Source organism: Tripterygium wilfordii, chromosome 21 (assembly GCF_013401445.1).
Source record: "Tripterygium wilfordii isolate XIE 37 chromosome 21, ASM1340144v1, whole genome shotgun sequence".
Classification (NCBI taxonomy): Eukaryota; Viridiplantae; Streptophyta; class Magnoliopsida; order Celastrales; family Celastraceae; genus Tripterygium; species Tripterygium wilfordii.
In genome coordinates, this window is record NC_052252.1 from 4,773,676 (window position 1) to 4,787,182 (window position 13,507).

At 34.3% G+C, this 13,507-nt stretch overlaps 1 protein-coding gene across 1 annotated transcript; it reads right to left on the bottom strand.

Moving 5' to 3' along the window:
• Positions 1-10,222: 10,222 nt before the first annotated feature.
• Positions 10,223-11,619, bottom strand: LOC119987762 (probable aspartic protease At2g35615). The gene is made up of 2 exons (XM_038832680.1): positions 10,420-11,619; positions 10,223-10,291 (listed from the first exon to the last, which is right to left on the bottom strand). Exons 1-2 carry the CDS (start codon positions 11,617-11,619, stop codon positions 10,223-10,225), a joined length of 1,269 nt encoding a protein of 422 aa, XP_038688608.1.
• Positions 11,620-13,507: the final 1,888 nt, after the last annotated feature.

Below are 13,507 nucleotides of genomic sequence, written 5' to 3' on the forward strand. Positions count from 1 at the left end.
TTGATGATTTGAGCAAACAAATCTCCACCATAGAGCATATAGACGTCGCACATGCTCCTTTTTTAAGTCAAAAATTGCAAGCAAGAAAGTTGTCTTATGCACAACCATTTGATCAATGTATGTCTTCAAATCTTGACCATTCAAACTCTCTTTAATTCTCAACCATGGATGTAGATTGTACTATGCCATCTTGTCCCTTCATTTTGAATCAAAGACTTCAAAAGTGATCTCTTAGTCAAGGATCTTGTTTGATTGCATCAACCTAACTTTCTTGGTAGCACATGTCTTGAGTGAAAATGTCAAACAAGAATATATCACTAATGATAGAGAGGACAAGGTTTGTCCCACATGTTTGAAAAGAGTTGTATCTCCATGAAGACCACAACCAATAGCCTCAATGTTGGATTCATTCAACTTGATTAAATGCCTTAGTGGAAAGTTGGCAAATATAGGATTTTTCATAGTTTCCTAGAGCTCCAAGCTCATTCTTAGAAACAAGACTTCGACCACTCTTGAACATACTGAATTCTGAGCCATATGAGACCACAATGATGATTAACCTACAAGGAAATAGGATGTAGAACTCCCCAATTGCATGTAAGCTCAAAGAACTTCATATAGAGCGCATAGGTTAATTACATTAGAAAAACAACCCAGAAAATTCATATTACTGCATTACAAATCATTTTATATGTATTAGAATGTCCATGTAAAATTTCATAACAATCGGAAATCGTTTGGTCACTCAACCAAGCAATTAGATCACTAATAGTGAAACCGATAAATTCTAAGTGTAAATTCAAAGTCATTTTGCAAACTCAGTATAAATGACCTTTTCTCTTGAACTTTACTAAATCAAATATGTTCATAGTGATGAAACTAAGATGCACACGAAACTTCATTTAAATCGGAGTTCATTTGGTTCACCACGTTCACAAAGAACACATATGCACAAAATTAGGTAAAACCTAGTTTTGGCGGAATTTAAGCATATGACCAAATATATATGTGATGCACTTAATTTCTCATGATTATAGTCCTAGAACATATATTAAACCTTCATGTGCATGTGGTTCAAGTTTCAAGTCATTTGGACCTAAGTTGGTTAAGATATGATAATTGGAAAATTGATGCTCTAACTTAGTCCATGTATGTTTGTTTTCAAAACTTAATTTCCAGCACTATCTCAAAAATATATAGTCATTTAAATTCAATTCATATAAATCAAATATTGCTTTAATGTTTCATTATCATTTATAAATGATTTAATATCATCAAAATTAGACATATAGGACCATAGGTCCAACAATCTCCCCCTTTTTGATGATTACAAAACATGCATGATATAAATGTCTATTTGATTGTAATTGAATTTAATATCAATTCAAAGTGCATTAAAAAGTTTAATGATATCAATTTAAAACAATTTTGAAACTCATATACAACTTTAGTTAAGTAAGCTTAGCTCCCCCTTACTTTAACATCTATTCTCTCCCAATCATGGCATATACACTCCCCCTTAAGTTATGCCTATATATGCATTTTGGCAAATGATTTTAATGCAATTTATCATCATGTCTCTCCCCCTTTTTGTAATAATTCAAAAAGTGGACAACTAAGGGGTTGATGCAAGTTTTGTAAAAGATTTATAAGCATTTTTGAGATTTTATCACAAAAGTGATTTAAGACCATAAACATGCTTCAAATAATATCAAAACTAGTTCTCATCAACAAATAGTCATGGCAACACACCAATTGAACTAATAGAACCTAAGTGACCCAATTTGGAGCCTATCACACTAAGTGACCCATGGCCTCCTAATGACACTAGGTTACTCCCCCTTCAATCATGCATACCAATTTATACATTTAGCTTATAAGCACATATCACCAAGAAAATATAATAAGCATTCAAGTTCAGACTTGGGATATCAATCAAACAAGGATATGCATTCAAGTAATATGCACTCAAGGTGCTTCACACAAACCCAATGGATTTCTTAGTTTTATGAATCTATCCTTAGCTAAAGGCTTAGTGAACAAATCGGCAATATTATGTTCCCCTTCTACATGTTCAAGCACAATGTTCTTTTTAGCAACATGATCTCTAATGAAATGATGTCTAATGTCTATATGCTTAGCTTTACTATGATATCTAGGATTCTTAGACAAATGTATGACACTTATGTTATCACAAAGAATTGAAATGTTTGAAAATTCCATATTAAAATCAAGCATTTGTTGTTTAATCCAAAGCAATTGGCAAGTACAACTACCAATAGCCATATATTCGGCTTCGGTAGTGCTCAAAGCAACACATGTTTGCTTCTTGGAGAACCAAGATATGAGCATATTTCCTAGGTATTGACAAGTACCACTAGTACTTTTCCTATTTATTTTGCAACCCGCAAAGTCGGCATCTACAAATGAATGCAAGTCAAATGAAGATTTCTTATCATACCACAACCCTAGGGAAGGTGTGTCCTTTAAGTACCTAAGAATCTTCTTTATGGCCATGAGATGTGTTTGCTTAGGATTATATTGAAATCTTGCACACATGCAAACACTAAACATAATATCGGGCCTAGATGCGGTCAAGTAAAGTAAACTACCAATCATTGACCTATATCTCTTTTAATCAACATCATTACCATCTAGGTCGGGTTCTAATTTGGTTCCCACTCCCATAGGTGTGGATGAACCTTTAGAAATATCCATGCCAAACCTTTTTAATATCTCATTTGTATACTTAGTTTGACTAATGTGAGTGCCAAGTGGGGTTTGTTTAATTTGTAAACCTAGAAAGTAAGTCAACTCACCCATCATACTCATTTCAAATTCATTCTTCATGCATAATGCAAAATCTTCACACATAGATTCTAATGTAGCACCAAACACAATATCATCAACATATATTTGCACAATTAGCATATCAAGACCTTTGTATTTAATAAACAAAGTATCATCAATACTACCACATTGAAAACCATTTTCAAGCAAGAACTTAGACAATCTTTCATACCAAGCTCTAGGAGCTTGTTTTAAACCATATAAAGCCTTGTCTAGTTTGTAAACATGGTTTGGAAATTTCTTACTTTCAAATCCGGGAGGTTGTTTAACATAAACTTCCTCATTTATCACACCATTTAAAAATGCACTTTTCACATCCATTTGAAAAAGTTTGATATTTTTGTAACATGCAAATGCAAGCAATAATATAATAGCCTCTAACCTTGCAACCGGTGCAAAGGTTTCATCAAAGTCAATGCCCTCTTCTTGGCAATATCCTTGGGCCACTAATCTAGCTTTGTTCCTAGTTACCTTACCATTTTCATCCATCTTATTCCTATAGACCCATTTTGTTCCTATAATGGTGTGGTCTTTAGGTTTAGGACAAAGAGTCCAAACCTTACTTCTCTCAAATTGTTCTAACTCCTCTTGCATGGCATGCACCCAATCATCATCATGCAAAACATCACGTACATTTTTAGGCTCTACTAAAGAAAGCATGGCAAAAAAGTTTAAAGGATTAGAATTGACCGTAGAGTCCCTTTTGGCTCTTAGTTGCCTTCCTTGATGCGAGTCTCCAATAATTAGTTCTTTTGGATGAGACTTCATCACCTTGTATTTGTGAACACCCGGTTGTTCCATAGCATTTTCAGCTTCATTTTGTTCTTCATTTCCCTCGGGTTCACCTTCACTTTCTTCATTTGGTGGTGTTTCTTCATTTAAGATTTTCATCTCCCTTAAGTTCTCCACCAAAGGGACATCATCTTCATCTTCTTCTAGCAATTGTACTCCATGTGTACCTTCATTTTTGTGCTTCAAAGGATGTTCCAAATCTGAAAATTTATTTTCTACACGCACATTTGGAGCAAGTGTGGTCATATCTTCGAATTTAACATTTACAATTTCTTCCACAATTTTAGTTCTAGAGTTAAATACTCTATATGCTTTAGATGATGATGAATATCCTAAAAATATTCCAATGTCACTCTTTGCATCAAATTTATCCAAATTATCTTTGGTATTTAAAATAAAACATTTAGCACCAAAAACCTTAAAGTAATCTACTTTAGGTTTCTTGCCATACAAGAGTTCATAAGGAGTTTTCTTTAATCCTTTTCTAATGCTTAGTCTATTACTCACATAACATGCATTACTAGTAGCTTCGGCTCAAAAATATTTAGGAAGATTATATTCTAGAAGCATGGTTCTTCCTAGTTCTTGTAAAGTTCTATTCTTCCTTTCTACAACCCCATTTTGTTGAGGTGTCCTAGGAGCACTAAACTCGTGTTTAATACCAAAAGAAGCACACAAAGAATCAAAATTAGCATTTTCAAATTCACCTCCATGGTCACTTCTAATTTTTGAAACCTTTAAGTTATGCTCATTTTGCAATCTCCTAAGTAAGTTTTCAAAAGCATGCAATGCATCACTTTTATGCACAAGAAACAAACACCATGTAAATCTAGTATAATCATCCACAATAACAAATGCATAGTATTTTCCACCTAGACTCCTAACTCTACTAGGACCAAATAAATCCATATGTAACAATTCTAGAGGCCTAGAAGTACTAATATCAAGTTTAGGCTTAAAAGACTCTTTAGTTTGTTTACCCCTAACACAAACATCACAAACATGTTCAACATTGAAATTTAACTTAGGCAATCCTCTAATAAGTTCATTGGCACACAACTTTTTCAATGTAGACATTCCGATATGACCTAATCTTCTATGCCAATGCAAAGCATCATCATTCTTAGCAAGCAAGCAAGATATTTTAGAATTTTTCACAGCATCAAAATGCATTACATACATATCACCACTTCTACTTCCTAATTTCACAACATTACCATAAACATCAAACACATAACATTTATCATTTTTGAAAAGAATATCAAAGCCTTTATCGGCTAAATGACTAACACTCAATAAATTAAAAGATAAATTTTCAACCAATCTTACTTCACTAAGGGAGAAAGAAGAGTTACCTATGGATCCCAAGCCTAGGATCTTACCTTTGACCTTGTCTCCAAAGGTCACAAATCCTCCATTCTTCTTTGCTTCAAAGGATGTGAATAATGAAGCATCTCCCGTCATGTGTCTAGAACAACCACTATCCAAATACCATTTGCATGACTCGGATTTGGATTTTAAGCACACCATCTCATCCGAATTTGATGAGGACACTTCCTCTTCCTCATTTTCCATGAGACACAAGTTGGCTTGGAGTTCCTCTTCACTATCACTTGAAGATGATGATGAAGAATCATCCCAAGTGGCCTTGAATGCCTTCTTCTCCTTCTTCCCTTTTTCCTTCTTCTTCTTTTTCTCTCTATATTCCTTATGCTTCTTCTTTTGAAGCTTAGGGCAATCGGCCATAAAGTGACCTACTTTGCCACACTTAAAGCAAGTACTCTTTTCTTTCTCTTTCTCCTCTCTCTTTTCTTTAAAAGCCTTTCTATTCTTGAATCCTCCACGTTTGTTCATCTTCAAGAACTTCTTGAAATGCTTAGCTAATAGGGCTGCCCCTATTTCACTATCAACATCACTAGAATCCGAACTAGTGTCACTATTGATCCTAAGAGCTAAGCCATTTTTCTTAGGTGGTGCATCTTCCTCATCTAATCTTGACATCTCCAACTCATGTGTCATTAGACTTCCTATTAATTCCTCTATCTTAAGCTTCCTAAGGTCTTTAGCCTCTTTAATGGCTACTACCTTATCTTTCCAAATCCTAAGTAAACTCCTAAGTATCTTTTGGACCTTATCAACTTCCTCATATGGTTTGTCCAAGGCTTCTAATTCATTACATATGCAAGTAAGTCTAGAAAACATCTCCCTAATGCTCTCACCCTTCTTCATTCTAAAGGTCTCAAACTCGGTGACTAGCATGTTTATCTTAGAGTCCTTCACTTGACTTGTTCCTTCATGCTTCAATTCTAACATATCCCAAATCTCCTTTGCACTCTTACATTGAGCTATGTAATCAAACTCACTCCTAATAAGTGCAATGTGCAAAGTGTTGATTGCCTTATTATTTAGGCTAAGTAATCTCTTATCTTCCTTAGTAAACTCACTCTTTTCCTTATCTACCATCTCATCACCCAAAAGTTTCTTAGGAACATAAGGACCATTCTCTACAACTTCCCACAAATCATAATCAATGGAATTTATAAAAATTTTCATCCTATTTTTCCAAAAACCGTATTGCAAGCCATTGAAAAATGGTGGTCTATTCATGCATAGGCCTTCGGCCTCACCATAAGAATTAATATTTGCCATAAATATGCCAAATAGGATATAACTCCTAGTTTTAGCTAACCTGCTTCGATACCAATTGACGGATCGAGTTTAACACAAGAGGGGGGGTGAATTGTGTCCCCAAATTCCAATTGGAATCCCTTTTTCAATTTAAACAAATTAATGACAATTAACAAGTAGCACACAGATTTTTTCAACTCAGATTTCACCTATCAAATGATGTTGAAATGCAACGAAATTTTATATGCAATGTCACAACACCTTAATAAATAGTATATCAAAATTTCAGATCAAAATTCAAAGTGTAAGGCAGTCTGCTATTCACGGACAGATTAGGTTTCAGAAAATTCTGCAATTCAAAACACTTGTCCTAATGATTTAGAGAAACCTCCACTAATGCAATTAACAACCTCAAGCAAATGATCAACACACAAGGGCAGAAAATCAGTTTTAATGCAAGGTCTTGCAATGACCAAAATAGTTTAGGAAACAATTAAACACTTAGTCAATCAACAAGCAAACAATGCAATCAACAAAAATTGACCCAACGATTTATAGTAGTTCGGAGACCCTTCTCCTACGTCTACTACCTAGGTTCACCAACCTAGGATTTTCAACCTCCACTAAGGATTTGGTTTTCTCAAGAGCTCCACAAAACTCACAAGGGTTTTTAGGTCACCCTTAAAACTGAAGATTTCAAGACAATCTTCAAACTTTACAGCCAAGGGTTTCTAAGAACTCCCTCAAACTTCAATGTTTGCAATATGCCCTAACAAAGGGACTTTCTCAATGGTTTTTTTTTTTTTTTAGCCAAGGTTCTCATAGCTAGCACTAAGCTATTTAAGTGAAGAACTTTCAATAACAACAATCACACACTCACGGGTAGGATTTTCAAGTAGGTAAGGTGAGGTGATTTTAGGAGAAATAACACCTTGAGCTTAAGTGAAAGCACCCTCTCTTTGCAGCAGCAAAATGGTGAGAAGGCCTTGAGTAGTGGCTCAAGAAGAAGCTGGGATTTTAGTAGACAATGGATGCTTGAATGCTTGAAAGCTTTGAACAAAGTTCTCTCTAGATTGCAAATGCTTCTCAAGTTATATGAAAGGGAAGATCATCTTTTAAAGGCAATTCTCTCCTATGCTTGCAGCCATTGGATCAAACTTCAAGAGTTGATCTCTACCATCCATTGCAGCTCCTAATCTTGGTCATTGATGATTTGAGCAAACAAATCTCCACCATAGAGCATATAGACGTTGCACATGCTCCTTTTTTAAGTCAAAAATTGCAAGCAAGAAGGTTGTCTTATGCACAACCATTTGATCAATGTATGTCTTCAAATCTTGACCATTCAAACTCTCTTTAATTCTCAACCATGGATGTAGATTGTACTATGCCATCTTGTCCCTTCATTTTGAATCAAAGACTTCAAAAGTGATCTCTTAGTCAAGGATCTTGTTTGATTGCACCAACCTAACTTTCTTGGTAGCACATGTCTTGAGTGAAAATGTCAAACAAGAATATATCACTAATGATAGAGAGGACAAGGTTTGTCCCACATGTTTGAAAAGAGTCGTATCTCCATGAAGACCACAACCAATAGCCTCAATGTTGGATTCATTCAACTTGATTAAATGTCTTAGTGGAAAGTTGGCAAATATAGGATTTTTCATAGTTTCCTAGAGCTCCAAGCTCATTCTTAGAAACAGGACTTCGACCACTCTTGAACATACTGAATTCTGAGCCATATGAGACCACAATGATGATTAACCTACAAGGAAATAGGAGGTAGAACTCCCCAATTGCATGTAAGCTCAAAAAGCTTCATATAGAGCGCATAGGTTAATTACATTAGAAAAATAACCCAGAAAATTCATATTACTGCATGATAAATCATTTTATATGTATTAGAATGTCCATGTAAAATTTCATAACAATCGGAAATCGTTTGGTCACTCAACCAAGCAATTAGATCACTAATAGTGAAACCGATAAATTCTAAGTGTAAATTCAAAGTCATTTTGCAAACTTAGTGTAAATGACCTTTTCTCTTGAACTTTACTATATCAAATATGTTCATAGTGATGAAGCTAAGATGCACACGAAATTTCATTTAAATCGGAGTTCATTTGGTTCACCACGTTCACAAAGAACACATATGCACAAAATTAGGTAAAACCTAGTTTTGGCGGAATTTAAGCATATGACCAAATATATATGTGATGCACTTAATTTCTCATGATTATAGTCCTAGAACATATATTAAACCTTCATGTGCATGTGGTTCAAGTTTCAAGTCATTTGGACCTAAGTTGGTTAAGATATGATAATTGGAAAATTGATGCTCTAACTTAGTCCATGTATGTTTGTTTTCAAAACTTAATTTCCAGCACTATCTCAAAAATATATAGTCATTTAAATTCAATTCATATAAATCAAATATTGCTTTAATGTTTCATTATCATTTATAAATGATTTAATATCATCAAAATTAGACATATAGGACCATAGGTCCAACATAAATGTGGTTGTCCCTTTCCTGCTAACCGGGTTGACGAATCCGGGAAAAATTGCATGTTGAGGATCTTTAAATCCACTACAAGGATTATGATTGGAATTGTCAGATAGAGAATTTTTTTATAATATTCTTGAATGCTATGCTATTTGAGAATATATCTATTTTTCAACTTGAACAATTGATTTGTCTTTTTTTTTTTTTTCTGATGACATGGATTCTTGAACGTTTCTAATTAATACTATTGAGCTTGAGAAATTACTATCATTTCGACTTTCGTATTTGAGAAACCACTAATCTCTCGTTGTTTCCTTTTACATGGAATATTGATATTTTCTACAGATGCTATTGGAATTGGAAATTTACTTCTTGAAAAACTAAACAATCTAGATGATCTTATTTTATAAATGTTTCATGTTTAGCTTGGCTAACCCTCCTACATGTTTTTCATACATGTAGATAATAAGAAATTGCTGAGTAGGAAATATCGGGTTCGCATAAGGTTCGGTGATGATTATTAGTTTTAGAATCATTTAAAATATATAATGGTAAGGATGACTATACAAGAATGATCCAATGTGTATATAGAAATTTCTAACTGTATGAATTATAGATGATTATTAAGGTCATATTGACGTATTTATGGATGGTTGATGTATTTCGATGAGAAGGCTTACTTATGGATAGTTGATGTATTTCGATGAGAAGGCTTACGATATGCTATCTGTAAGGACCCGGGCAATTGAGAATGTGTGAATAGTTATCGTGTCATGTAATTACCTCTGGTGAAGGTTTTGGGGTGTAACACATGCAAACAATATATATACTTACAGCAAATATAATCGTTGAGTTCTTGTGCACATCTAATGATGACAAAAGTTGTACATTGAGTTAGACAGCTAGTGTTGGTGCTTATTATTCTTATGCAAATTAATTGTTAGAATAAGAACACCTAGTTGAGAAAATAAAATAACAATATTAATAGGGAGTACTACATACGTTGGGTTGTTAGTCTCGTTTTGTTTGTGTTGTTTATTTTGTTCTTCCCCGTTCTCTGTAATCTTCTTCGTTAACAAACAATCCGATTTGGATTTGTAATCTTCTTCTTTGACATCTTTCTTGAGTTTTGCAAGATTATTGGTGGCCCTCGATACAAATAATTGATTGAGGAAACGAGCCCCCATATTAAAATCTTGCAAGATTGAACCTTTGTTTGCTAATCAAATTAGAATTCAACTCTCTCATTGCAAACATTCTAGTTAGGAGATTCTTCTTGCTCAAAACACAATCAAAACAAAATTATAAAGGGCAAAGGAAAAATTCCGCAAGAAGATAATTCAAATTGACATCTCAATGAACCAAATTATATTTCATTGATCAAATGATTACATCACACATACATGAGAATTACACGAACAGAAGAGTAGTAGTACCTCATATTATTCATAGTAACTCAGAGTGAATCAAGAGGGCCTCACCTGAGCTGAGCTGAGTCTTATTTAAACTGAAAATCTGACACAATCAAATGGAGCAAAAGTGAGTACTTCACTTTTTAGGTCAAATATCATCTGAACGTCTATCTATGCCTTGTTCCCCAAAACAGAAAAAAGATCCTCTTTTGGGACTATTGTCATGCATACCATGTCTTCATAATCCAAAAGAAATTGCTTATGTTGTAGATGAAGGTCTGCATTAGATCCAAATCTTGCATTGAAATGAAATACAAGTTCGGGGATTCTGCCAGAAAAGCTACTTTTGTGGAAGCAAGTGCCGTATTCCGGATGTTGGAATGATTTTATATTGCCAGCTTCTTCTTTAAACGCATTAAGGAGTTGATTGTATATTGTCGGAGGGAATGTTGTTATCGCTGTTTGAATATCAACCCTCATGAGTTGTTGTTCAGCCTGTATCTTTATTTTCTTGCCCTTAATATTAACGCTAATGGCTTCAAGACTGAGGTAGTAGAAGGGATAGAGACTATCGTAGGTAATTTTAGCTTTAAATTCTTTCGTGCGATTGTAGAGTTTAATATCTGATCCGAATCTAATCTTACTAAGATCACTTACTGACTGCATAGCCAAGCAGTAGGAGAATTTTTCACCAATTTCTTTTCCCAATTGAGAAACCAGTGATAATTTTGACCCTCTACCGAGACCAACAACAGCTTGAACACCATCTTTGAAATTACCTTTATGTGCGTGATCGCATCCAAACACAATATCCGAGAATTTTTTATTTTGCGCACCAGGGGATTTCAAGTAGAACGCTTCAGTGCTCAACACTCCAGAGGATTCGAACTTATCGTCGCTAGAACGATACTTGTATTTGCACTCATTTGATTCCCCCTTCATCTTACTTTTTATAGCTTCGCACTTTTTTGAGCCATAACTAACTTGATGATAGGTATCTGAGTTTTTTGGATCATATAGTGATTGATGTTGATACTTGCACTTGGTACAAGGACCACATCGTACCCAAGTAAGGTCATCTGACATGCTTGGGTAACCAAGTAGCTGAATTGGCTCCCTTAATCCTGGACTACCTTCTACTTTTCGCCTACCTATATATATGCTTATGAAATAGTCACCGTCGATATTAGTTAAATCAGACGACCCGATAAACTTTTCATCCATATATATAGATGAACTGAGGTGATTGAGGGAACGGATAAAGGATTTCCTTGAGCGCTCTGACTCAGTCATGGATTGGTTATAAAATGGAGAGAATTTTGAATCACGATGAATAAGATCGAACCCGAAAGAAATTGTTTCTGCTTTAATTGGATGCAGAATCAATACATTGAAGAAAATGAGAATGGAGATGAAGATCAAGTGATGCATTGTTGAAGTAAATGAAAGGCAGGATGAGGAAAGAATGAGTTGTTTTGTTGTTTGTATTATAATTTTTGTTCTTTATAGAGGAAAGAAGTCGTTATCTCCAACAATTTCTTATACAAGAATACAACATACATGTAAAATATAGGAGTATATCTTTTCTTAAAAAACCATAGATTATCATTTAAAATTTTTTAACTGAGAACGATACCATACAAACTTGTCTTTTAAATATTCAATATGGACGGCCCCCACAAAAATACAGGAATATAATTTTATTTTATTTTTTTTGTTTAGGTAGGCTTGAGTTTTGTTGTCGGGTATATATTAATTATTTAAGATTTTTGCCAGTTCAGTTTTGTTGTTTCTCATACTACTAAAAAAGGATTGAAAGAATATACTTAGTAAATATGAGCATATAACTGTTGGGTGTTTGTGCACATTTAATGGTGACAAAAGTTGTACATTGAGTTATACACCTCAAGTTGGTGCTTATTATTCTTATGCAAATTAATTATTAGAATTAGAACAATTTGAGAAATTAAATAATAATATTGTCTTTTTTAATAAGCAAATAAAATATGTTGAATTGATGAATTAATGAGTACAATAGACGGTTAGATGTCATAGCCCTACAAGAGAATAAATCTGTTGTCAACTTTATTTCCATCGAAAAATTTTGAAAGCAAGGAATGTAATTGCAATTTTGGGGGTGGGCCGATGAGCTCTAAAATGATTAGAATAATCGGCCGGCAAACCAGAGATGGACACCACGGCCTCGATCCCACCAACGCCGAAGGTTACTAGAGTAAAAAAACAGTAACTCCGTTAAAAAAAAAAACTCATTTTTTTGGGGTCAAATTTCGAACAAATTTACTCTTTTGATATCATTTTGGTAAGAAACGTTTTACGGAGTCTATAATAACAATAAATAAAGTATAAAGATCATCTATTCTATAACAATTTTGAATTACTCAAATCTCTTCAATGATGAATTTTCTTTTTCACTTTTTTGTTTAATTTCAAACAGACTTAATCTTTTGACATCATTATTTTGATACGTATAGCAAGAAACTGTATTCATTGCTTGGGAAAACTTTCTTGGGGCAAGATAAAAAAAAAAGAAGAAGAAGAAAACTTTCTTGGGGCTTGTTGAGTATTGGGCCGCGTTCCCTATTTTCTGGTCTACTGAATCTTCTTTTCTTTTTTTGATAAAACTGATTGATTTTATTGCAAGGAGGAGACAAATGTGAGAATAGGAGATAGCCTGATTGATTAGATTGTCTGTCTTGCAGGAGAAAAAAATCACAAGTCAAAATTAAAGTCCCAAGCAGCTGAACCAACTAGCCCCGCACCCACAATAAATCAATGGAGAAGAGAGCAAGCATTTGAAATCATAAAAATCTTAAAAAAAAAAAAAAAGACTTAAAAGCCCACCCAATGAGAAAAGGAAACGAAATAAAAAAGCCCAGCCACTTACCTAAAACAGCCCAAGAACAATCCAAACCAAACCAAACCAAACCAACTGCACTCAAGAACAAGAACAACCCCTCCCAAACCCAGGAACAAACCAAAGATTAATGGGCTGACTGGTCTATTAATTTATTGTGTGCACTGTATACCCGAAAGATTGGGGTCCGGGGGGAGCCGGTGCACGCTGAACAGGTTAATAACTTGTTCAGCGTTTTGCACCGTCAGATCTTGGTTCCAAGATCTGACGGTGGCTCCCCTATTTTATTTTACTTTTTTTACGTTTAAATATCGAGGAGTACGGCTATCCATTTTGTTGACACTTTATGCAGCCACTATCCTTCCATAAATTTTCTTAAGGTAAACTACTTGTTAGGTTCAATTGCATTATCCTTATACTTTAGCACCGATTATTGATCTTTTC